Genomic DNA, 26,782 nt, shown 5'->3' on the forward strand with positions numbered 1-26,782 from the left:
ATGATCCTGCCGAGACCTTAGAAAAAAACACTTCTGTTTGATCAAGTATAAGACACCCCCGTTAATTGACACTTATTCATGATGCATGACTAACCTGTTATTTCTGAAGCTTCTTTTTTCACCTATATCTATGAGGATTTTGAAAGTTAAGTAAGTTACACTTGAAAATATCACTAGAGATGAAAAGAAAAGTGACAAAGGTACACACTTTAGCCATCAGTTACATCAATGAAATGAGAAACAGATTACTCTATCTTTTAAATTTATCTTGAAAATTCTCACCTCTCATCAGCATTTCTATACCTAAATTTGTTCTCAGGGAGCTCATTAGTCAAATTTACCTCTCGTTTACAGTGGTGGAATCATATTTCCTGTGCTGGGACTGCACCAATCCAATAGAACAGAAAACTCTGTCCATCTTTTAGAGACATACTATACATCTTTGCATCCTAATATTAAGTATCACACATAGATACCTACCCTAGTTATATACCTAATTGCCTATCCTTTTATAGGCATTTTAGAAATCTGTGTTGCTTCTCTAAATATTGAAAAGAACTGTTTGCACCTTCAGCATCTAATGATTTGGACCATTCACAGATAGTTCATATTTTCTAATTGCACTTCTACAGCAGCCAACACCTTTTATCATCTTTCTTAACAAACTGATAGCCACAATCATCAAATGAAAACTACCTCCATGTCCAAATATGGATGCTGTAAAGATTTTTGTGCCAAAGAATCTCTGTCTTCCTCTCCCTTGGATTTCTGGCACGCCAGCTGCTCATTTTTCAGAAGGAAAAAGCATTTACAATGCACTATTAATTACACAGGAAGAAAGATCTACAAATTTACGTTCAGCCCTTACACTCATAGAGGACTGACTAAAAAAGAAAACAATCCCAGAAATTTGGGGTTTTTTCTTAGAAAACAGACAGGAAATATCACCTTCCCCTAGATATTAGCAACACTCTCTGAACATTTCTCTTGCATATAAAGACTCTGAGACTTATTCCTCCAGGCATTTGCCTTGATAAAACTTTTTGATATTAAAAATGTCAGTAGGATCCCTGGATATGATATACTTTTTTCCTCTCTCATCATCCATAATGAAATCATCTTCTCTTATGTGTATAGACCTGTAGACAAACTCAGTCTGGCTTTCTTCATATACAGAACAGAATTCAGAACAGAACAGACACTGAATTGCTTGTTTATAGACTGTACTCCAGTGCACAATGTTAATCCTATTTATTTCTCCAGAAGGCCACAACAACAGCAGCTCCTGACACACATAAAACTAACAAGGTGTTCCTGCCATCTTTAGGTGTTTAACAACTACCTGAATTAGAAGCTGACACTATAAAGTCACTGAAGCCTTGCAAGGGCAGATTGGAGAACCCAGGAACAATGAATCAGCCAACGGATCATTCAGGGATGACCAGACTGCCTATGCACCCAATTCAGGGATCACTTGATTGCACAGAAATGGATGAGGGGTGTCTTTGTAACTTGGATCTATTTTTGTCACAACAAACCTGAAGCTTTTTCATTGAGATTTCTACTTCAGCAATTGATTTTGTTCATTTTTATTAATCAAATAAGCTCCTTATGTGGATGACAGTCAATACAGGAGCTGTTTACACTTCTATAAAATAAGCATCTGCCAGATGTAGCAATAGAGGGACAGGGAAAAAGAACTCCCACAGGGAAAATCAGTCCTAAGAAGTAAAGCTCAAGGAAAAGATCAGGCTCAGCTTAGCTTTCAGTTTCTCAATTTAAACCAAGAAATAAGAGAGAAATCCCAAGGAATAACTCTGAACTCTCTCTCCCCTCGTGTTTGTGTGTGTGTATGTACATGCTGTATTATGAGAAAGCTGGGGATGTTTGCTGCTTGAACAGTTTCCTCATCATAATTGTTTGTTAACAAACTTTTGTCCCGTTCATCCAAGGTTCTTTCAACTCCACTAATGTGTAGGAGTAACACTAAGAAAGGGTGTAAAAAATACCACTTGCCTGAGTGATAAATATTTATGTGCTTCCAGTGATCTTGGCCTTTTTAATCACTGCTACAGCACAAGGAAACCAGAAAATATAATGTACTTTGGGGTGTGTGTTCCATTAACCATGGGGACCACAAGAACACAGGATTTTCTCACTAAAAATACTGCTTATCTTTGATCTGCTGTGTAAAGCTTCCAAAACAGTGAAGGAGGCATCTTGTTGGCCATAGCTGTGGAACTGTGACCAGAACCAGGCTCAGAACAGATAAATGTCTTGCTTTGAGGGTATGAGTTTTCCAAAGTTTGTGGTGAGGTAGTTCAGTATCCCTGGAGGAGGGCAGGGAGAGATGAATTCTAATAAATAAGTAAAAGAAAAATATCATCAGTCCCAGTAAAGGACTGACTGGCAAGGTAGTAACTGATGAAAGAAGGTTTAATGACCTTTGACTTAAAATAGACCTCCTAGCCACAGAAAGGAATCCCAAGAAGCATATATTAAATACAGTTGCAATGTAAAAGTGGTACTGTGGGAACCCAGAGTATTGTGAAACAAGGGCAAGATTCCACAAGCTCTGTAATGCAGTTACTCAGTCAACACTAGGAGCAATCAGATGGTTAAACTCATGTAATGGGGGTTATAAGAGAAAAATGAGAAATCTGAGATTTAGAAAAAAGCTGAGCACAGGGATGGAAAGGAGTGGGAAACACGAAGGGCAGATACCATGTTTGAAAGCAAGACAGTACAAAACCAAATCGATGTAAAAGGTGGTGTAAATGACACTCATGGTGTATCAGTGCCAAAATATCATTGGCAATGACAAAGCATTATAATTCATAGGCACAGTAGGTAACTATCCAGCACGTACAAGGGCTCACTGAGGGACAGAAGATGGAATGAAATTGGGAGCTGATGTGAAATATCAGTATATGGAAAGCTAAGGCATGGCTGGTTGAACACAGAAAGACCTGTCCAACTGCTTTTTAAGATAACCCAGCCTGAGTGTAACAAACCCACAGGTCTAAGGACGCCTGTGAGGCCTGCCTATCTAGAAGTTTGGTGAAAGGTTACCCATTTCTCAGGATCATCAGCTGAATGCAGTGTCATGGAAGAGATGAGCAAAGATTGATACCGTAGTTTTTGTGCCTCCAGGTAGCTCAAACTTTAGCTCATAACAAAAGAGCACTACTACAGTTATTGATGATTACTTTACTCTGACTATACTACAGGTCAGAAGTAAGAATTAAAGAGAAATATGTAGCATATTTCCAAAGTGCCAAAGGTTTGAGAACTTCTCACGCTTCCCTCTACAGCTCTGTTTGTGTGTGAGCAATGGTAGGTGTGACATTCACTCCTCTCTGGGAGGAGAGCACTCCTTTTTAACCCTCAAGTTCAGAGGTGCCCACATTTTTCCAAACGGTTTGGCACATCACTCCGGGGTTAATTTTACTTATGAATCACATTGCATGGCTTGGCATACACAGCTCTCCTGGAAGTGTCATGAGGATTTGATGTTCTAAAAACAGGCTGCATGTCATAAGGTTTCCATGAAAACATTCTTTAACGTAGCCACACAAAGCTTAAAAAGTGCATTTTAGCACTGCTTTGTTTGAGCAGAGCAGACCTGCAACCAATCACCGATTTTTAGAGACTCTGAAGCCACACAAGATTAAGATATTTCTTGCTGGCTGCCTGCTGAAAACATTTAGCTGGTTTAGTGCTCCAAGCCTGGGGCCTTTGGCTCTCTGACGTGCATCTGCAGCCATGTCAATGGATTAAGCCCCCGGATGAAGGCAGTGCAGGGGATGTGCTGGATGTGCAGCTCCCTGGGGTGAGGAAGCTGTCGCTGCAATCCATGGCAGGAATGAAATGTCAGTGACAGAGACTGTTGCTACTTCAGTCACGCCACGAATCTCAATGTCAGAACTCCCCTTGGGACTGACATTTCATTGCTACCACGTACAGCATTTTCGTGGTAAGTATAGAATCAAATGTTAATGGGCAAGAAGTAGCTGGGGCCACACCAAAGGTTTACATGAAGCTTAACTTCTCAAGAGACAATTGTTTTTCATTTATAAGCATTGCAAAGAGGTGACACACATGTAACATGCTCTGTGTCTCAATCTCAAAATATTTGAACATTATGCTGAAAATAGTGACTAAAGAACACACTGCATAGGAGAACTAAACACAGGTTTGAAACAGAAAGTTCAAACTTCCTGAAGTTGTAAATCACTTATGTTTCAGGTTTGGGACTAGTGAAAGGAAAAACTAACTGCAAAGTATAGAATTAACTCAATCCTGCTTCACAGTTTGAGTCTACTAATCACCTACCACTAAAATAATTGGGAAAATTAGCTTACATGGTGTTTTTAAATCTGCTTATAGGAAAATAGAATTGTGCCTCACAAAAGCACGTGATATAGACTTACTTCTACACAGACACGACAGGTTAACTGGAAAAGCAGCAGCAACACAAGGGGTTTTACTTTACTGGAGATTATATCACAGCATTCTCTGTAATGTGCTTTGCTCTCTGTGTCACTTCAGTGAGGAACCACATTTAAGTGGACACCAAAATATAATATCACTCTACTATGTCAGTTATGTTAATGTTCTGGAAAGATGCTGCTGAAAATGAGATCAAATTCTAGAACCCGGGTATTCTCTTTGATACTTATTCCTATCTGCTGAAGCTACCCTGCTAAAACAGGGCTACAACCTAAGGCACAGGCATGAGGTAGGTGTATAAAAAGCCATGAGTAAGTGCTGTGACTCACGTCCCAAAGTACACAGTTGCCTGCATGACTTACACACCTAAAAGGCAGCTTGTACATTCACATACCCAATCTGTGCTTGTGCTCACAGAACTGTGCACGAATCTTAGGTCTGCTCTCCTGATAATGGGACTGTTTTCAATTATCCCCAATTGCAAGTCTTGAAAACAACAGTAGAATAAACCATCTTGTAGATAGAATGTACCTAATGTATCTAATTATTAGTGGGGAAAGTTAGAGATTTGGGCAAGTCACTATGAGGAAAGTTTAAAGTAGGTGTTGCTCTTCCTTCTGTTTAAAGAGGTTTATTTTAGAGGATAGGACTGTGACAGAATATGAACACTATACCTCAGTCAGAAGAAGCTAGAAAAACAATTATTTCTAAAGGAAATGCATTTTGAATGGAAGCGTAAACCAGTTCTTTCAAATAAAGATTATGCAAATAAAAAGTAGTATTTTCTAACTTAAATGTTATTGAAGAACTCTACAGTTTAATCTACAAGAAAAATAATGGTAATGGTACTGAGACAGTGAAATCCTTTAAAAAAGAAGTAGCTTGTGAAACATAACTTTAATACCAGTGATTTCACCTTTTAAAAATTACTTTTAGGTGCTGCTTTACACCTCCTGAAAGAAGTCAAAGAGAATGGTAGATAAAAGCAAAGAGAAAAAGATAAAGAGAATGGTTCCATACTCCAGAGAAATAAGTTAATATACATACATGTATATATTCACTCTGTTCTTCCACTCTCTCCCAAGTGTCTGCTTTTGGCCACTGTCGAGACAGCAGTTCTGGGGGAGGGGATCTGTAGTCTGAGCCACAGCACCTAGAAAGTTCTTCCTCATCTTTTGACATCCTAGGGTATGTGCTGATGTTCTTACTCCCTGGGAGTAAGACAGGACAGCTGTCCCTCAAATTTCCAAAGGTGCTGCGTGTTGTATGGATTTGGTTAATATCCACAGCACTGTTTACACCTGTGCTGTGAAGCCTCTCAAACAAGTTTCACTGAGGTGTGAGAAGCAACGTGAATGGCTGCTGAAAGTTACCCTGCACTGAAGTGCTGTCCTGGGCAGGGTATCCACTGACAGAACGTCCCTCAGAGCATCTCATTTGGCCCACCAGAGTGGGAGAAAGCCCAGCAAATGAACTATGTTGAACCTTAAATGGTCCCCAGTTTTATCATCAGAAAGCCCTGGAACATTGTCCTCCTAGTTGTGAAGTTGTTTGCATTGATAATCAAAATGTCCTTAGTGGTGTGGCTCAAGCAAACACCTGTGGCAATTTAATGTGCAGCTGCAGCCTCCTGACTGCCCAGTCCCTTCTTTAATGGTCATTAACAAACTGATGTATAGGAGAATCTGTATGGTTCAGTCATCCTCAATCCTTTATCTGGTGTCGTGGCACAAACCCATTTTCATTAGACCAGAACTGGGGCAGCTGGGCCTGAGAACACATTTAAACCTGCCAGCCTTGCTCCAGAGGGGGAAAGGAAAGAAGTCAGCATTGGGGTTTTAGCATTTTCAAGTCCTGCTGCCAGACCTGCAAGAGCTCATCCACTCCTTCATGTAGAGCCCTAAGGCTCAGATGGAAGAGAAATCAGTACCTGTGGTTGAAGTTCTCTGCATCAGCTGAGTCTGATTCGTTCTGGAATAAGGCTGACCTGCCTGTCGGCTTTCCAAGCTGTATTTCCAAGTCAGTTGACTGTACAGGTGTGGATTACACTGATGTGCAGCTCAGAGAGGCCTGGGAAATACCCTGTCTGCTCTAGGAAAGCCGTGTTGGGTGGCTGGGACTGATGGGGCACAAATGCTTTATTGCTCAACTACATAATCAACACTGAAGTTCTAGATCTGTACTCCTTAATACGTCAGGGACCCTTTGAGGCTCCTTTTTCAATTCTGTATTATGCTTTCATTGAATTCTGGTTTTCTGCTGGTATGGACTGACTTAGAAATTATTTTTTTTTCCCCTCAATATAATAATTAGAGCTCTCTTCACGCTCAATTTGTAGCACAAACTACTGTCAAAAAGTTGTGCAACTGAATGGTTAAACAAATTTATTTATTCTTTTTTTTATGTATCTGATATGGAAATGTATTAAAGTATCTTATAGTACAAGGCAATAAATACTAATTATTACAATTTATTACTCCAAAAACCTATCCTTATCCTTTCCACAAGAACTTTACTTGCTGTAGTACCACTCAAATGTTGGCAGGTCCTTTTACCAAGTTACCATGTAAGACGGATGAAACAATTATTAGTTTTTTAAAAATCAATTGAATAAAAAAAGGTACCAGTATGACAGCCCCTACTGTCACATGCCAAGGATGCTTTACTGAATCACACATAGTTAAGAAAGTCAGAGTAAGAAAATACAAAGATTTTTGTGTAGTTTTATATCTGTCTACATTTATGAGAAAAGTTACAGTGAAGATGAAAGTGCTTTAGTCTGGCTTTTCAAATCTAGCTTGTTATGTACAATTACAGGTGTTTCTGAGTATTATCCCAAACATTTAGCTCCAGATCTTGACAGATAGCACTACACCTTCTGTATGAAACCACACTGTCTTATGAAATTGGAATGTGCTTTTTTCCCTTTTTTTACCTTATTTTTCCCTTTCTGTTCTGCCTTGCCCACACTGAAAAGCAATAGCAATCAGGCCAACATATTCTTGGATGGGTGGCTGCGTTTAAAAGAGGAACACAGCAATATGATACAGAAAAGAATTCAAGGTGCAGCTGTCTCACTGCCTGTTCCTGTGTGCAAGTGCCTCTGTATCGTAGTAGATCAATCCCCTCACTTATGCCACCTTTTATAAAATCAGATTGGGTTGAATACATGACAAAACAAAGGGCAACACCATAGTGAATTTCAGTCACATTCTGAATTAACATGAGCTTTGGAAACACAAGTCTGGGGGAAATTTCTTTACTTATGGTGGGGGCTTTTTGCTGCACTTTAAGCCACAACACAGACCTGAATGAACCGTAAGAGAAATTTGGAGCTGGACTGACAGTGTTCCAAATTCAGAGCTCTTCTACTCTATATTGAATAATATGAAATTCATAAATATTTTATGACTGTTGATTCAACACTTGCCTACAGTACTCTGTCAGAATCTTCAGGCTGAAACCCTCCTGTTTTATCATCAGAAGGACTTCAAACATTGCCATCCCAGCTGACAAGTTGTTTGCATTGATAAACAAAATTTTTTGCCTTGCAGGTGGTACTGTGAAGGGAAGGAGCTTGAAAACTCACCAGACATTCAAATTATCCAGACAGGTGATCAGCACTCATTGATCATTGTTGAAGCTTTCGAGGAGGACACAGGACGTTACTCGTGCTTTGCTTCAAACATCTATGGAACAGACTCCACTTCTGCAGAGATTTACATAGAAGGTAATGTTGGAAGTGGTGATACAGGACTCAGATACAATCATATGTCTTGTTTGCTGTGTGATAGCTTTGTCATAAAAAAAACACATAGCAGAGAGTAAACACTTTTCATCATTATTACTATCTTTATTATTTCCCTCTAAAGCAGCATTCAGACAAGGGACTGCCCTTTACACGTAATTTTATTGTGTCACTTCCCAGAGATTTTATATATCTCACTGTAAGATCAAAGTCTAAAAATATTCAGATTCTGATGCCACCTTGTATTTTTCACCTGTGGAACTCTACAGAAATTAGAATTAGTATCTAATTCTAAGTAAAGAACTTAGAGTTTATGCCTAATTCTTATTAATCCCTTTACCCCACAGTCACTATTACAAATTGATCACAGGACACCATCATCTTAATCCTTTATTGGGCCCTGTAACCAAAATAAATATGCCATCAATTTGATATTTTACTTGCCCAATAGATGTAAACAAAACAGAGTATATATCTCCAGATTTAAATGTTTTCTTTCTCCTTTTGCTTTCTACTATACCTACTGGGCCTAGGAGAAGTTTACTTATATTTATTTTTAACACTTTTTGGGGTAAGATTTTAGGTTGCATCCATCATTTGCAGGACTAAACTGGAAATAAACACAGAGGATTTTTTTTTCCATTTCTCAAGCAAAGAAATGTACCATGAGCAGCATCACTGACAGCAGTGGGACCGTCACAAATTAAAGCACTGCCCTACTTGATACAAGGTGGATTTTGTTCTACTGATATTCCTCTTTCCCATATCTAATCTGACAGTGAAAGGACAAATCCTTTTTTAGGATCTGCACTGCCCGTGACACTGATGGAGATGTCTGTACTTGCCAGGGATTTACAGGTTCTCCAGACAGGGGCCAAGGTCTGCTTTCACCTGGCTCGGTGCATGCTGGAGGGAAGCCATGGCTGATGGAGAGGCTCACTGGCAGGAACTGCAGGGAAAATGCAAATTCCAAGCACAGGGAAGGCTGAGTCAGTAGTGTGAAATGTCTCAGTCAGACAGCTGTAAACTGAGTGATTATCTTCTCCATACTGTGCTACAAGGCACTACTTTGAGAATAACAGCTACGATTCAAGGTCTGGGGGTTTGCCTTTGAATGGTAGTATCAAGTGGCTGAGAAATGCAAGCTCTTCCTCCACTCACAACAACAACTACAGACTAAATCAGAGTGACATTTCAAAGAGAACCTGAGGAAGACTCACCTATACATTCAGCCTTGGATGCTGTTTTCCTTATTCCAGTTGCACCTCATCCCAAATCTGCCTCATGTCCACAGCAGGCCTGCATCTTGCACAGTATCCAGTGCTGGTTCATTTCCCCTGGAAATGCTGATCTTTTGTTATGGCACAGCTTTATGATATATATCCATAGGTTGTTCTAGAGGAAATCTGAATAATGGCTTGTATCATTCATAGATAAACTCCAAAAACCCCTCTGCCAAATGTTTTGTCTTCTTTTTGTAGGAATCTCTTCTTCTGACTCTGAAGGTGAAATCATCACAAACGAAATGGATCAGTAAGTTTAAAATCAATTATATCTTCCATACTTTTTACCATTAAAAAAAAACCTCACAAATGTAGGCCTTCGAGTTTGCAACTTCCAACACATTAGGCCTCTGTTTAGGATTTGTGTGGATTGTTTGGGTTGGGTTTTGTTTGCGTGCTTGTTTGTGTGATTTACAAATTATATGGAAAAAACACACATATGTTCACTTGTGTCTTCAACTTTAGATTAAGAATTGAAACTTTAATTTTAAATACAAACACAAGAAGAAAGATGTCACCTTAAAGATTGAACTACTAAAATTAATTTACTAAACCCAAAGCCATTTGACTAGACCCAATTTAAATGCTGATTTAAGCATCTGACTTGGACAAAGAGTAGTATAAATTTTCACACAAAAATATAGCTTGTCATTAAGTTTTTGGCAGAATATGGGTACAGAATAATTATTTAGATTTAAGATAAGGAAATTAATAGATGTGCACTAGAGTAAACTGAAAAGATGGCATAAAAAGACTACCTAAGTATAAAAAGAAAATATGTCAGATGTCATCTAAAACCTGGAAAATAGTTTTATTTTTCCTAAATGAAGTCCATCCCCTGAACATTTAGAACCTGATCCAGTGCTGTTAAAATAAACAGTCTTTCAGAACCAAAGTTCTTCTATTAAGTGGAAAAGGAGTCAAAGTGGTTGAAAACTAAAATAATCAGTCTTTTACTTTTAACTCCTTTGTATGCAGAGATTCAACCCCAAAAGCAAACTGCTTTATCCAGAGGAAATGTCAATCAGATAGACATGCACCCTGTTGGTTCCATCCATCATAAGGAGCGTTATGCTCATTACAAATGTCAGTTTTTACAATGCAAAGATTAGACATTTGCAGTTCGTTCGACTCAGCACCTCAGGCTGACAGCAAATCCTGTTGTATGTGATTTTAATTTCAAAGACATAAAAAACTCCCCACTGAATTGGTTTGTGGACTTTGATAAATGTAAGGGTTTAATATAAAACCTAAGATCAGGAAGACCTGAAAGGTTTGGGGATGAATTGCTAAGTTTTCCACAGCTCTAGTTCAGAGTTGGCCAAATGCCTCAAGCGTATTTTGTTTTTCATATTCACCTCATCAGGTGTCAGTGTAGCTCTGATGATGTCAATGACCATGATCTCCATCACCTGATGGCTTCTCTAAATTACTTACCTCTTTAAATTGTGAAGTCATTTTTTTCTGAGATACAAAAAAAGAATGCTGCTCTGCCACTGTGATCCTCAAGTGGTCATATTGTGAAAGATCAGGTTTGGGTCGATTGAAAGTGTCTTGGTTTTTGCTCGGCTTCCAGCTGTCATCACACGAATCCGAACACTGTAATTAGAGGGAATTAATATGAGAACAGGTGCTAAAAGAGGTTCAAAAGAGAACTCAGTGGTCACAACAACAGTTGTATCTTCACTCTGAGTAAGGTTTCCTCTGTTTTAAAGGTCGGGTTTCCTGTGGGGACCTGGGCACCTCAAACTGAATAAGAAGACCATCTCTTCACTGTCTGTCACTTTGCATAAAACTAAATAGGGCCAACTCTTGAAATTCCATAGAGAAACAGCCTAGAAGTGAATAGGTGCCAATCTGTACACTACCAAAGCTGAGGAGATGTTGGTCATGTCTCTTTTGTTATTTTTCAGCAATAAATTCTTGAATCTGTACCCAAGCAAACCACGGTATTTTCGTTACCTGATAGGCCCAAATCTTCACCCAAGAGAAACTAGCACTGCCCTCTGTGAAAGCAGCAGTGCTTCCTCATGCTGCTCAGAGCTGGGTTAACCCAGGCCATTTATTGCATTTGGTGTGACTGAACTGGGATATTGGAGTGGACAGCTATGCAGGCTGGCTCTTACAAAATGCAGCTTTATCCAGGAGCACGTGGAATTCAATCCCAGAAGTGAGGCTGATATGTAACTGAGACAGACATAACTAAGGAGACACACACACAGCTCTGCCTTCCAGTTTGAGAACTTACTCTTGGTTAATATTTCACAGCAAAGCAAGGACAGCAGACACCTCTGTGAATGCAGCATCTCCTGCTGTAAGAACTGCAAGCAAGCACCAAGAAACCTCCAAGGCACCACCAGCTGTGTCCCAGCATGTGTCTGTGCCTGTCCAGACCGTGTCAACAGCTGCTAATCCGGTATGGGAGACAATACAGTGAATTTAAGGACAAAAAGCAAGCTCTTATAAATCACAGACTGACTCATTCACCTTCAATAGCAGCAATCTATCATGTGTTCCTCACCCTTGCCACAGAACTCACTTGAAATCTTTTCCTTTCAATGAAGCTTATTTTAAGCTAAATCATTTCACTACTATGTTTACTTTATATGTAGATACACGTTTGCCATATAAGATTTCAATATCCATATCAAAGAGTTTCTAATTAATATTAGCATACATTTTTCCTGCAAACTGTCACGTTTGCTGTGAATTCTTTCCTGATAGGAAAGAGGAGCCATATTTAGTTAAAACTGAAAAGTTCAGGAGAAACTTGCTTTACACAACTTCTTGAAAGTTTCCAGCCCAGAATTAGGTGGTAAGCAATAAGCAGATTCTGAACAGGTGAAGCAGTGTCTTTACTTTGTACTACAGTGAAATAGAAGTAAGCCTCTGGGACATTTTGCCATTTTAAGAGAAGTTGCTTAAGTCAAGAGTAATAGTTATCTCAAAAATTGCCACTTTTAATCTTGTTGGCTTAAAAAACATCATCTTTGTAATTTGGCTCTGTTTCCTGAGATACTGAGTCAGTAATTCTGCTGTTCTGGGGCAACTCTTGTTACACTAAAATGAAAAACTCTACTAAATAATCAATCTAGAAAACAAAGTTTTCCAGGAGGAGAATAACTCCATTCTCATTTCACTGAGCAGGGTCAAGAGGGTGATATCTCACCTTTGTAAGTGGCTGGGTTTAGGCAAAGGAGAAGAATTACAGTAGCAGTCACACACGTGACTTAACATTTCCTTCTTAATGTCCATAATTATTTTGTAAGCAAAAATTTTAAAAACAAAACTACCACCAAGTAGCCAACAAAGGTTTGCCTTAGAGAATTATTAACAAAAGATGTTATAATACACTGCAGGGAAGCTTTCCTTGCCATGGTGGACTCGAGTAGGCAATAAAGCAATAGCAGCATTATTGCTGTTATCCCACCCAGGATGATCACCAGCAGTTGTCCACAATAAAATTTCTATTCATTACATCAAATATTTTGCTTTGTACTTCAGCCCACTTCTCCTGTATATGGAAAAATAATGTCTGTACACCTAAACACCATCTTATGATGTTTTGCAACCTACAGGCCCAAAGCCCCACTAACTATTTACAAGGACTGGATGGAAGGCCTATAATTGCTGCTCCTGTATTTACAAAGGTAATTTGTTCTATGACGTATTTTAAAATAAGAGGTCAAGTAACTGTAGAAAGAGACGCTTAAAAAATTTCTAGCTCTCAAATGTAAAAGAAAGGAATTGTGCATTTCTGAAGCCACTCAAAGATTTAAGTGGCTTTCTTAAATCTTACTGAAATCAGTGTTACTTCCAGAGCATGAAGGCATTTACTGACTGTCTGTTCATTTTCTTTGTTAGATGTTACAGGACATTTCAGCTTCTGAGGGGCAGCTTGTTGTCTTTGAATGTCGGGTGAAAGGAGCTCCTTCCCCAAAGGTTGAATGGTATAGAGAAGGAACACTGATAGAAGATTCTCCAGATTTTAGGATATTACAGAAAAGTATGCTTTCTGTGTGAAAATATCGTGTCTAATAAAATACAGGCAAGCAAAGAAAACTGCTAACATAGCAACACTGTGAATTTCTTATTACAATGCCAAGAACCATATAAGCTGAATTTATGGCAACAAATCTGGGTCCCAGAAGCCCAAACTGTGAGTGAATTGAGCAGCAACTCACAGGCAGTATTTGCCTGAGATTCCCCAAATTCCTGAATTGTTTTGCCTTCTGCTTGGATCCCTTTGCCACTTCAGTGTCCTTTGCTAATCCAGCCTTACTTTTGCTGTGTGTTTTTGAGTTTCCACCTTTCATGTAGAGTTCCGCTGCCTGTAAATCCCTCAGCTTTCAGGTAGGTAACTTTATGATAGTGCCTGTGGGCAGTAGATGGCTTCTTTATCCACAAAAGTAACCTGATGTGCACATTACCCTGCTGACACATGCACATGTGTGCACAGGATACACAGCAGGTTTAAACACAGATTTCTGTGGTAATTTTCAAATGCAGTCAAAACATTTGCAATTTTCTCACAAGTCACTGGACTGCTAAAAATTGAGAAAATTCAAGGGAAATTCCTTAAAAACGACACTAAACCAAACCCCAGTGAAAAAAACGATTCATCAGAACTTGACTTTGCATGTCTTAGTTTCAGAAATTGTCTTCAAGATACAATAAAGTAGCACTAATATTGAAAAAAAAATTACCTCTTGCAGAATTTAATTCCTATCCATAAATTCACAAAAATGTTCATAAGTGTTCATATTGTTCAGTGGCTTGGACATGCCATGGAGTAGAAGGCTTGGCTGCCTCCACCACCCCATAAACAAAAAACTGGATCAAAGTCCAGTATTCCATCACATTGAGGAGGTCAAACTTTATATTTAGTGCCTGAAAAAATGAAATACTGGCAAAAGTAACTATATTCAATCTAATAATTCTGTTCTTCTTCCCTTCAGAACCACGATCTATGGCTGAACCAGGTGAGGATCATCAAAAGGCTCGTAATTTTTTCATTATATAAATGTGGTGATTTTCCTTCACAAAACATGGATTATTGAAACTCTATAATTTAATGTAATTTCTTCTTTTCTCTATAATCTATAGCCACTAGTGAGTTGCATTTCACTATAGAATGTTCCACAAATATATATTTGAAGTAGTTCTATCTCTTTCGAAGAAAATGTTTCCATTCTGCTTTGACCCAGTTCTAACTCAGGATCTAATTGAGTTAAAGATTAATAAAACCAATGTATAAGGGTCCCCTGTATATCTGAGGTCCAAAAGTACCCCAGATGATGCAGGACTGAGCTATTTTTATCTGGTTTACCAGTTAGGGAACATTGCATCAGATGTTAAGCCATGTCAGCCATTCCCTGTGCTCCCGACCAGCGTAATATGAGAGTACCACATCAGGTGTTCCACCCCTGATATCAGCAAATCCTATCAACATGGCTGGACCTGCTAATTTCCAGGGTCAGAGCAGAAGGCAGGTTACTCCACATGACAGGAGCAGAGGAGCCTTACAGATTTTCATCACTTCTCCATGAGAGAATCACTCCCCTCAGTGCACTTTTCACTAACATAAAGCTGCCCCTCTTAAGATGGAAAATTATCAATCCTTACATAACAAACTTCTGTTACTCTTCTCCTTGCCCCATTAGAAGTTTTTTTTAACCCCAAAAAGTGTCTTGAAAGAAACTCCCTCTCTCTGAGATTTAGGATTGAAAGAAATGGAGCTTCAACCAGCACCAAAGCCAGTGCTCCGTTACTGTCCGCTGGCATCACTGCTGAGTAATGTCAAGCAGTTTGGAGAGGATCATCAGTTGGGTGCAGTTGTCACAGCCTCATCACCTGCTGCTCATTCAGAAGGAATCTGGATTTCCATGCATGCAGCCATTGGCAAATCCCAGCCCGATAAACTAGATCTTATAATGCCTTAAACTGGTTCTGTTATCACAGTGCTATAATGAACTACTATTCTCCAGTAGTTGATAGCAAGCAATCTCTTTGGTGCTCCTACATTTTCCTCAGTGATGCCATAAACTATCAAGTGTAACTGTGATACGGTTTTCTACAGAAATACCCATAAAATATTTAACCTGTAGGGTTTTAGGTAAGTTTATTGCAAAATGGTGGCAAAATATTCACTGACTAATTTTGAAGAAATTTTATCAGCCCACATTTCATGCACTTTAGATGTTGCTCTCCCTCCCCCTCCCAGTCAAACAAAAGATTTCAAATCCCACCACCGTAGGTATTTATTGGCTGGTACTGCTGCCCAGATATGTCAGATACTGGTCAGACAGCAATGTCATAACCCCACACCGACTTTTCAAGATGGACTATAGTTTTTGTCAGTACACTTTTACTAGCACATTTTTGCTGTCCACGAGTCTTCTTTGCAAGGAAGTGAAAAAACAACTTTCCATAAGCACAATTAGTACAACCCCCTCTATCTGCACATCTGCACACGGGTACTTTTCGGAAATGCCAGCCTATACGTATGTATTTTGTGTTTCTCCCCCTCACAAAATGACTCCACTTGAATTGTTCCCTTTTAATTATAATTAATCTTTCCATCTGCAAAGATAAAAATATATCTATTTTAGTGAGTTGGGAATATAGAGTACACTGTATTTTTCCAAATTAAATTTGAAAGTGCTTCTGTCTTAAGTCTATGCCTCATGTACTTAGGAAAACATTTTCCAGTGTTTTCCACACGCTGCTGACACCTGTTCTTCCCTTCCATTGGGCATGCTGGAGCACAGAGGGTAGCAGTTGCTGCAGACAATGCTGATAACAGCTGCTGCACACAAAGGCTGCCAAAATTGATAACACTGATGAAAATAAAATCAAACTGAGCAAGGTGAAAGGCCTTAAGGCAATCTCCTGAAGGATAGCCAGTGTTCTGTGTGTTTGTTCACTACACGTTCACCTCAGGTACTAATACTGCTCTGATGCTTTGCAGAGGAAATTTGTACTCTCGTTATTGCTGAAGTATTTTCAGAAGATTCTGGCACTTTCACCTGTACTGCAAACAATAAGTATGGCACAGTATCCAGTACAGCACATCTAACTGTCAGAGGTAAGGCTTTGCTTTGTCCTTTGCTCCCCAGTAAATACAAGCAGAGCAGGCTGTGATTTGGGCTTCTGAACAAAGTACAGAACGTAAGAGCAGAGCACGCTGGTGCCTCCAATTCAGCTCAAGTTCTAGAAATGTTCTTCCTGACTAAAAGGTCTGAGAGTTCTCTGAAAAGAAAGTTTTTATCTCAAAGATGCTGATGGAATATAGGGGGGGCACGGCTGAAGGCCACTGCTTGGTTTTCCAAACTAGAACGGTGTCTCTTTTCCTTTACAATATTCCTTGTCAATTTACCTTTACAATATTCCTTCTTTAGGGGAATTTGTTGTTAAATAAACAAAGCCAAACAACTCAGTCCAACAGCTGGAAGGACACCAGAGGGAGTTTTTTGAAGTGTAATTTTGTGATTTCATTTCACTCTAAATTATGGCATTTACATGTCACCAAAAGTTTGCTGTTTGCTCTTTCAGCACCTGAGGATGGTAGCAACGCTCCCGCCCTTCACACCACGAGCTCCATCGACTTTGTTGCTACTGAATACCAACCTCCCCCCCACGCTCCTTCCCACCACATAACAAACCAAACCCCTAAACCCAAACTTGAGGGTGTTCTTGTGAACCACAACGAACCCAGATCGAGCTCCAAGGCAGGGCTCCGTGTGCACTTCAAGCTGCCCGAAGATGATAGAGCAAGTGAATCATCATCGGAGGATGGACCTGGTGCCACAAACCAAATCAGGCCCAACCATTTCCCAGAGAAGATAAATGGACAGCCAATGAAAATAACTGAGCCAACCTCACCATCCAAGGAACCTCCCCCAGTACTGGCTAAACCAAAGCTGTAAGTAAAAGGAATTGTAAGTCTCAGGAGCAGCACTGATATTATTTAGCATTTATAGACCATGGCAATATTGCACTAGAGCAAAAACTCAGACACAGAGAAAAAAGACAGTCATTATCACATAGCACTGGCCTAATTAACCATACTCTTAGAAAGCATATTCTACACATTCTGTGTATCCCTCTTGGGAAAAGTGTTCTCCAGTTTTAAAAGCAAAATGTTATTAATTCCACAACGTTTTCTGCTGCAATTAAAAGGTAAACAACCCTGCTTTTATGCAGGCCAAATCAAAGCAGGTTCTTCACACCCAATTTTGCCAAAACCAGACACATTTGATCTCACACACAGTACGGACTGGCAACTGGAGGGCAACTGTTGTCCCGAAAGCCATTCCTCATGACTTTATGTCCCACATGCATAATCTCCTCCTAAAACAGATAAAACACTGGAAATGTTTGATAATGTGAAACCCCTTGAACTAAGAAGCATCTGCATGATTCCTGCACTGTGAGCTCAAGGGGAAATTTGAAGAAGTAGTGGAGTTTTCTTAGAGGACAATTTATGGAATTTATGCTGCACTTTGTTAAATAATATATTTTCAGCATTTTTTTCAGTCTCCCACATCTAGTTTAACAAAAAGTCCTTGATTTTATTTCCTGAAAAAAAATCCCCCCCCCCAAAAATCCCTCTGTAACAAAGGAGTGCTTTATTAGGCAGATGTATATACAAAGGACACAAAATCAGGACCAAACAACTTCTAACTCTCTAACATTTTACTTTTTGGAAGTTTGAAATAGTTTTATCATCTAAATTATTATAATAATTAATGTGTGATTATAATTGTTATAATAATTATATCTAAATTATCTACCTTTATTGTTATTTTCATTTAATACTTTATAGAAACAGTAATTCTTTTAACTAAAAAGAAGTTCTGTTGACTATGTATTTGGCTTGTCAGTACCACTTGTGGTTGGTCTCTACTTCTACATTTTTCACTTTTTATCAACAGCCATTTAATACTTCATTACATGACCATTTTCCATATCCTCTGTGTCCTTCCTGGTTTTGGAAGGGAAAAAAAACCAGCCTGTTTTTCATGTGCTATATTGCCATATACATAAAAACTAAACAAAACACTTGACAAGGCAAAATAATTCTCCTTAATTGCAAAAGAATTGACATATCCAGTAGAGACCTTCTAGAAAACGACAACAGCATGAAGTGCAAGTCCTCTCTGAATTATACATTCCTGCCTGTCACTGAATGTCAACACCCCCTAAACTACATTGGCAACACCTCTTATGGTGGACTATTACAAAGCTTTATCAGTCCAACTGCTGGTCTCAGAACCCACCTCAACAGGAGGTAAATTAACTGCAATCTGGCTTACAAACGCTCATGAGAAATACGATACACCAAATCTCACTCTGAGTCGCACAAGCAGCGAGGTACTAAGGTGACATGGGGCAGAATTTGACAAAGCTATTCCTTAAATATCTTCAAGTGAAATTTATACTTGTAATTCACATGTTCAAATGTAAGAATTATCTTCAGTCAAATAGTTTTCAGACAAAAGGCTTTTGTGCCTCTGGCAAAGAAGGGGAGAGGAAGGAAAAGTTTATTTTAGTAGCAAAATAGTATTATGCTCTTCTCAATGATATGTCAGGTAGCAGTTTCCTCTGTCTCTTATGGTATCACAGGACATTTTTTTCCTCCACAACTCATTTTTCCCTCTCAATTCATATATGGAAATGTAGTCAACTGGTATATTTAGGGCTCATAACCAATTTTGCTCATCTTTATTTTATGTGCAGCGATCAGAGCCAGCTAAAACAGCTCCACAACCAGGTCTTGCTTGAACAACAGCAGGTGCATCAGGCATCTCTGCAATTCAACACAGCTTTACTGAATTCTGCTACTTCACTCCACCAGCAGTCCACCTCAACTGTGTACAAGCAAAGCTCAGCCTCTGCTTCCCAAGCTTTTGGCTACACCCGCCCTAAGCAGTTCCTGCCATCCCAAACCTCACCCCCGGCCAGCTCCTCCCTTGCAGCATTCAGCAACGTCCCTCAAGCAACTCAGAGAACGAATAACATGGAAAATTTCCCAGGAAATCCTCCAGCTGCCCAACCAAGGTCTGCAGCAGGGTTTCCAAGCAAGAGTGAGCAGTCTCTCCCGAGCCCCAAGGAATCCACGGTGCCTCCGTTAACACTTTCCACACCCAGCGTGAAACACTTCCAGCCCCAGACTGTGAGTCCTGTTCCCATCTCCCCAACTGCACGGATTCAGAACCCAGTGGCTTTCCTTAGTGCTGTTCTGCCCTCGCTGCCTGCTGTGCCATCCACCAATGCCATGGGACTGCCCAGGAGTACACCAGCCATGTAAGTAGCATAAGCCACGTGCACAGAACACAGATAAGAAACACTCAGAGGAAACCAGGATGTGTTTGTTTTCAAGGGTTCAGCAGGAGAGTCACTGAAATGCAAGTCAGTCACAAAGCAGAAAAATGAGTTACTCGTGTATTCTGGGCATTTAATCTCACCTTTACATTCAGGTAAGAAAGGAAAGCACAGGGCCTTCTGTAATAAGGTACACCAAGGCTAAGATAAATTTAAGACAGAAATGTGAGTGTACAAACAGATACATACAAGAATGTGGGAGCTCAGAGATTCATAAGACTGCACTAGCGGGAGAGAAGAGACTTCATGAGCTTGCAGGACAAGTCACTCCAAGACCATTTGCCTACATGAGGCAGAGCAGCTAAATCTTGTTTTCTTCATTTCAGCTCTCCTGGGTTCCAGCCCAGAGCACAACTAGAGCTCAGCGTGCTGAGATCCAGAGCTTGAGCTCTGCATGGGAGAGAGTCTAAGTGGGGGCACAAAAGGTCAGGGAGGTGCCTGAACAGGATCTGGGATAATCTGTGAATACCTACTGAAGCTTCAGCTTCCTTTTGTGGCATCATTAATTACAGTAATTCTGGTGAAAGAGAGAGAGCTCCCTGTGCCTGCAGAACAACAAAAGGGAGATACCTTGCAGAGCAACCATCAGTTATGTCTTTACCAGGAGTCCCTGTAATTAAGATCCCAACTCCCAGTAAACTCCCAGAACGTTGCACACTCTGTCCTGCTGCTCTGCTTCAGCAGTGCACTCTCACAGTCTCCTGACAGTCTTATTTAAGAATTGAACAATTTTCAATCCTGAAACAGACTGCATCTATAAAATAAAACTAAAAAATAACTGTTGATGGTAGGTATCATAAAAGAGTGAGAGGAATGAAAGAAGTAAAAGTTCATGGAAAGAGTAAATGATCAATGAAGATGTGAGAATGAGAAGTTGTATTAACTTTTAAATTATTGTCTGATACAGGCATATGTACAAATTGCATGCTTGAGGTAACTCCTACACACTCCTTTAGCATTTACTGTGACATAATTATTGCAGGATAAATATAAATGGAACTGAGATGCTTATTATACTATTATAATGCTTATTCTCTATAATATGTGTGGGATCAATTCCTACTGGCATGGGAATGGGATGCACCATTAAGATAGTATCAAAAAAAAAAAATCAAAAAAGCAAATCTCAAATCCTGTATTGTGCTTTAGCTTCTATGTAAATAAATAACAGGTTCCTCCAGACAACTGAACTGTAACATGTCATGTCACACAGGTGACAAAATATGTTTGTAACATGTCATGTCACACAGGTGACAAAATATGCTGCATGTTAGTATCAGAACTTTCTTTTAATAGCCCGAGCCAGGGATCAACAAAGAAAAATCTGAAGCCTCTGCCATTAGCAACAGGTGATTCCATTCGGGAGAACAAAGCTGCTCTTGTAAAGGACCTGGAAAGAAAACTGCATTTCAGAGAGGATGCCAATCAACAAAGTGGCCAGCAGGTGAGCAAATCAAGTCTTATTAAAATAAGTTTCACTCATGAACAAGTCATGTAATATGAGTCGTGGAACAAAAGGTGTTTGTGTGGTTGAGCTGCTCCACTGGTGTTTGCAGGGTGAGCTTTGGGGGTAAGCAGTGGTTTGGAATAGCAAACTGTAGCTTTAAAGAGGAAGCAGGAGGGGATGCAGCTCTAGAAGATTTATTCTGTGACTCACCAGCATTTTTCATTTCTGATCATCTCAGGGGCTGGTGGGAAAGGAACACTTCTTTGTTTTCATGGAAGCCTCTGGACAGTGGCTTTCCTTTTTCTGCTTTACAGGTTGCTCAACTTTAAATTAAAGAGTAAAGTAATCAAATTGCCTAGGAAAAGGTTTTTGTTTTTTGTTTTGGTTGAACTAAAGTGGAGTGTCAATTTTTAGCATTAAACCTATTTTTCCGGGTCTCCAAACTTATATCAATTGACCGGGACTCCTTGGGAACTTTATTATTTATCATTAAAGTTTAGCAACTGTCTATGAAATTAAAAAAGAAATAGGGCACACTAAGGATTGCTGGATAGCTGTTCCACCTGTTGGGGATTATTCTCCTCTCACCTTGGCCATGCAGCCCTCCATAGCTGTCCCACAGCTCAGGCTACTGATTGTACTGCAGTAAGACAAATTATTTAGAGAGTTCCTGTGAAATACCAGTCAATCTTTTGAGTTAACTGCATGATAACCCCTTTAGAAACAATGATCACTGCTAGTGTCAAAGTTATCTGCTGACAGCAAAAATTATATATACATTTATTTGCTATTCTGGAGGAGACAAAACTAAATCTTGATTCTCAACTTCCTCAAACACTGAAAAGCCTCCAAGCTGGCACTTCTCTAATTGTTATGGTAATTATAATGCCAATGAACTAAGAAACAGTTCTGGAATTACTCAACAGAAGTTCCCTCATTTTCCTCTCAGTTCCCACCTTCTGACTTGACTCTTCCACACCCAGGAAAAGCATGGCTACACTTCACTGCTGACTGTAGCAACTTCACATCTGAGTCTGCTCCTCAGTGAAAGCAGTGATTATTTAAATAGATGAGAGGATCAACAGTATTTTCCAAAATTCCTATTGCTTTACACTATGTAGAACAATCACCATCATGATAATAATATGTTGGAGTGCTGGATCCACACCCATAGATTTTGTCCTGTTTTTTTCCTCTTGTGGTTAACACGGAATTAAAAAGGAGATATTGTCATTCTATACATGGGATATCTGTGTTGAATTGATAGCAGGAAAAAATACCCTGTCATTTCTGCAGCATTGCCAGGTGAAATTCCAGCACAAATGGCAGTGCTGAAAATGAAAACTGTGGTTCAGTTCAGTTCCACCCAAACATCTTCAGTCAGATTTGCTCTGTTCTTTCAAACAGAAGATACACTAACTGAGGATTGGCTTTATGCAATCCCAGGATACAGAAGACTCAACTCAAGTTTCTTTCTCACCCTGAGGACAGTCAAATTCCTAGCTCTGAACTCCCATAAGGACAGGCTGAACTCCTTGCCAGTAGGTACGTTGTGTAGTGTTGGTGCTGTCCCAGGTTGCACAAATAATGAAGCATTCTTTATTAGTGAGGGAAAAAGCTGGAAATTCCACCTGTCAGAACAGCTTCTGTAACCTGAGCTTTCCTATCACCTTCTCCAGCTCAAAGAACAGAACTTTAGACTTTCAGGCATATGAGAACAGGCCCTCAATTAGCAGGACATTCCAAAGAGCATTTCAGCTTAATGATTTGGGTCATTTGAGGAAGCTGTTAGAATTAGAATCCTTTCTTCCAGTTTGTGATGGAGACAAGAAACAGAAACAGACCGAGGCAGAGAGAGAGAAAAAAAGGGGAATCACGAAACCTGGATGTTTCAGTGTCTCTGCAAAGTGAACATAAGGATAAAGAACATCTCTGTCCACTCATCTCCAGAAAGTTTTATTAGCATGGAGCTCAGAGCTTACAGTTGGGGATGGAGGCAGAAATCGTGTGAGACAAAGCATGCAAGTCTCATAACCTCAGTGAGCACCCAGGTAACTGCACCACTTGAGGAGAGCAGAGAAGGGACACACAGCCAGTGTCATCTCCACTTCCCAAAATCTGTCAGTCCAGTCCACTGGGACTTTTATCTTCCTTACAGGTAAAATATCTCGGTAATATTCAGTTAGAATATGGCATGTAGAAACAAAATGATGTGTGGAGAGACAAGGAGAGATAGAGAATTTAGGGGGACCTTGGCAAACAGAAATAAGTGTGTAATGGCAACTGATTATTTTACCCTGGTATTTGAAGGCATTTACAGGCTTGACCAATGTAAATAAATATTCAAATTTTCCTCTACAGAGGAAATTAGGCTTTACAGGCAAAACTTAGAAATTAATGATATTATCTCCTCAAAACCTTTTTATACAAATAATATAAAATAGCAAAATGAGGTAATTAAACCTCAAAATCCTGTACAGTAGTAAAAATAATTAATTAACTGGTAATAAAGGAAGGGAGAGTTAAGTAGCTGGGCCTGGTTTATACATTTTGGTTACAAGAACTACAGACTGTGCTCACATATCTGTGTCATTTACTATGACAAATGTCACGTGAATGGCAACACTGACTGGTTGTGTCTTATGGAAGACTCAGCGGCCTTACTTTTAGGACAAAGAGTAAACTTACAAGTGTTTAGAAAATTATGCATAGCCCTTACATGAATATTCTTTATTTTTGCTAAAGAGCATTTGATAAGAAATTTCAGAGCAAAAAAGATGTGGGGTTTGTCCAAAAGCTTTTAGATCATAAAAAAGCAAAGCCTGTAAGGCTGTAGAATCCAGCACCGGTAACACCTCAGCACTGATCAAACAGAACTATCTCCTCACAGTTCCCAAATTAAGCAGTCAGCTTCAGAAAGGTCCTAAGAATCACCACAAACTGTTTTCCAGGAGGCAAGAATTACAATTAATTCAATCACTCCAAAAATCTTCCTCAAAACCAAGCTTGGCATCATCTCTCAAAGGTCAGCAAATGTAGGCAATTTTGGATTAAGGAGGGGAATTAAACCACAAGGACTCCTCAGAGAAGCTTCTGTTCTCTGCCAGAAATGAGAAGAGATTTAAGAACCTGACCAAGACAAATTACCAGATCTTGATATTAATAGGTACAAACTCCCTATAATTGTGGGAATGAATAGTTGAGCAACCACTTGTAGCTGTCTTCTCAAGACCTAGATCTAATCAGTAACAAAGTACTGACAGGTTTTCCCAGCAGGGATCCTGGCTTGCAGAACTCACAACATGGGAAAGGGAACCTGAACTCCCTGTGCTTGCACACACACTCCTAAGCCACTCACCCCTGCTAAGTCTGTGGGAATTGGGGATGGCAACCTCGTTTGCTTTCCCTTCTGTTTTCCCCTGGCTTCAGGATTTGCATTTACATTTGGGTAAGCAAAACATTTATGGCTGTGAAAGACACATAGTACAATTCACCTGCACGAAGTTGCTAAAACGGCACCTCTTCATGGGGCGTGACCAGTGAACAAAAGCATCCCTGTTGGACCTGTTGTTTTTTGACTCCCACTGCTGAAAAGGGGAGCAGTGAAAGTGAGGAGAGGGAATCCAAATTAAAAAGACTTCAGTCAGAGCAGCCTAGATTAGACTGGGAAGCCAATGAGTGTTACAGCTTGCAAACAGACAGTGAGATGCAACACAGGCCAGTTTCTCAGACAAACTGTTATATGGATTTTGAATAAGTCTGCCAAAAAGCCAATCTAGTAAAAGTTACAAAACTGGGATTAAATTGGGAAATTCGTCTAGAGTTGGCAATGAGTGGTCAACAGAATTGTTACACAGTATATGAGAATCAATATTTGAATAGAGATCCTCTAACCTTTCTGTTTGTGGCCATTTCCATGAGTTACTGTGCTAACATCAGATTATTTTGATTCTACAAGCATCTACTAACTGTTAGCATGTATATTCACTGAGATCTGAATCTTGCTAAAGATAGATTTTAACTTCAACAGACACAAGATTTCAGAACCTGTTTTCATACACAAAGGTGCTTAGAACCTTACAGGAATTCATACACTCCATGAAATTCCTTGCAAGGCCAAGCAGCTCCCCAGAAGGGAAGGTGTATTTCAGTGCCCCAAATTTCCACTAGAGATGTATATTCACCAGCACATTTCCTGACTTTGGCCAGTTTTAGGTCTCCTGCCATTCTAGCTATACTCAGTATTAATGCAACACCACCTGCTCCCCTTTTGCACACTGTGTACACCAAACAACAGCATTACATGGAAGAGAAATAACCAGGTAGCAACACTTGCAGTCTACTCAGCACAAATAAGTACATACAATTAAAATATATATGCATTATACGCATTATACTTAATGCAGCATGTCACATCACATCACTAGATAAGGAGCTTGAATTTGCAGTCTTTTACCTAGTAGATAGCACAATTTTAAATATCTAGCTACTATATTAAACAAGTGTGCAAATCCCTGTCTGTAGAAGTTCCACGTTCTAGGAAAGCTGCCAAAACGTAGCTGCAATCCTGCATTTTGAACTCAAAAGCAGGGCTGGAACCTCTGTGCTCTTTCCCTCAGTCTCCTCAGTACGATGAACTGCAGCCTAGTTCTAACATTGTACCCAGTGATCACACTGACTTGTTCTTCATGTGATGCTTTACAAAATACTTGTCTGGACCACAACCACAAACACTTTGCCCTACACCACTTTCATAATGACATTCAGAAATAGGTTCGTGGCTTCTGTGATAAAAACAGCTCTTCAGAAAGCCCTCTTAATAACTATTTTCTGTTCTTGCTAATCCTAACAGAAAGTCTACCAAACAAGCAAAAACCTCCAAGATTATATTCTTTATACAACAGTGTATTTTCCCTTTTTTTCAGAGGTTTCTGTCCTTTGTAAGAAGTTTTGTATAACATCTTCAGTCTATGCATGTTGACATTCAGATTTTCACAGGAAAGTTAACTTGGTTTGTGTGTAAATTTATACCAGCCCATGCACACTGACCAACACATTCAGAAAGCCGAAGACTGAAGTATGAGCTCAGCACTCTGGGGCTGTGGGAACCCTAACTTGGAAATCGTCTGATTTAAAATGTATTTTTGAATATAACTCTTTAAAATGACCAGTGCAAACTTGTGCAGTCAGCCTGCACAGTTCCTACACAGTGACACTTGGGGCTTCCCTGGGCAGGGCGGCAGCTTCCAGCAACGAGAGCCCAGTGCTGACAGTGCAGCAATGTGGGCAAGTTCTCACAAACCACTACTTTTATACCCACATACACCCAGAGTCACATGCAAAGAAATGTGAGAGAAAACCTGCCCATGAATGGGGCTCCATGAAATGCATCCTTCCCTCTATCATGTTTTCTTCTGCAAGCAGACGTGAAAATGAAAAAGTGCCCCTAGTTCTTAATGAAGTAGT

At 39.7% G+C, this 26,782-nt stretch overlaps 1 protein-coding gene across 1 annotated transcript in view; it reads left to right on the forward strand.

Annotated features, from left to right (window-relative positions):
- The window catches only part of MYPN (myopalladin), a 49,508-nt gene that overhangs the window by 9,935 nt on the left and 12,791 nt on the right, over nucleotides 1-26,782 (forward strand). Inside the window, exons 3-12 of the mRNA XM_027896662.1 lie at nucleotides 8,007-8,182; nucleotides 9,682-9,733; nucleotides 11,752-11,899; nucleotides 13,062-13,133; nucleotides 13,348-13,489; nucleotides 14,442-14,465; nucleotides 16,454-16,570; nucleotides 17,038-17,407; nucleotides 19,225-19,791; nucleotides 21,166-21,313. Coding sequence (XP_027752463.1) covers nucleotides 8,007-8,182; nucleotides 9,682-9,733; nucleotides 11,752-11,899; nucleotides 13,062-13,133; nucleotides 13,348-13,489; nucleotides 14,442-14,465; nucleotides 16,454-16,570; nucleotides 17,038-17,407; nucleotides 19,225-19,791; nucleotides 21,166-21,313 — 1,816 coding nt within the window. The remainder of the gene's footprint in view (nucleotides 1-8,006; nucleotides 8,183-9,681; nucleotides 9,734-11,751; nucleotides 11,900-13,061; nucleotides 13,134-13,347; nucleotides 13,490-14,441; nucleotides 14,466-16,453; nucleotides 16,571-17,037; nucleotides 17,408-19,224; nucleotides 19,792-21,165; nucleotides 21,314-26,782) is intronic.

The sequence above is a fragment of the Empidonax traillii genome, unplaced genomic scaffold (genome assembly GCF_003031625.1).
Source record: "Empidonax traillii isolate 1590-97213 ecotype Southwest subspecies unplaced genomic scaffold, ASM303162v1 scaffold508:size451158, whole genome shotgun sequence".
Lineage (NCBI taxonomy): Eukaryota > Metazoa > Chordata > Aves > Passeriformes > Tyrannidae > Empidonax > Empidonax traillii.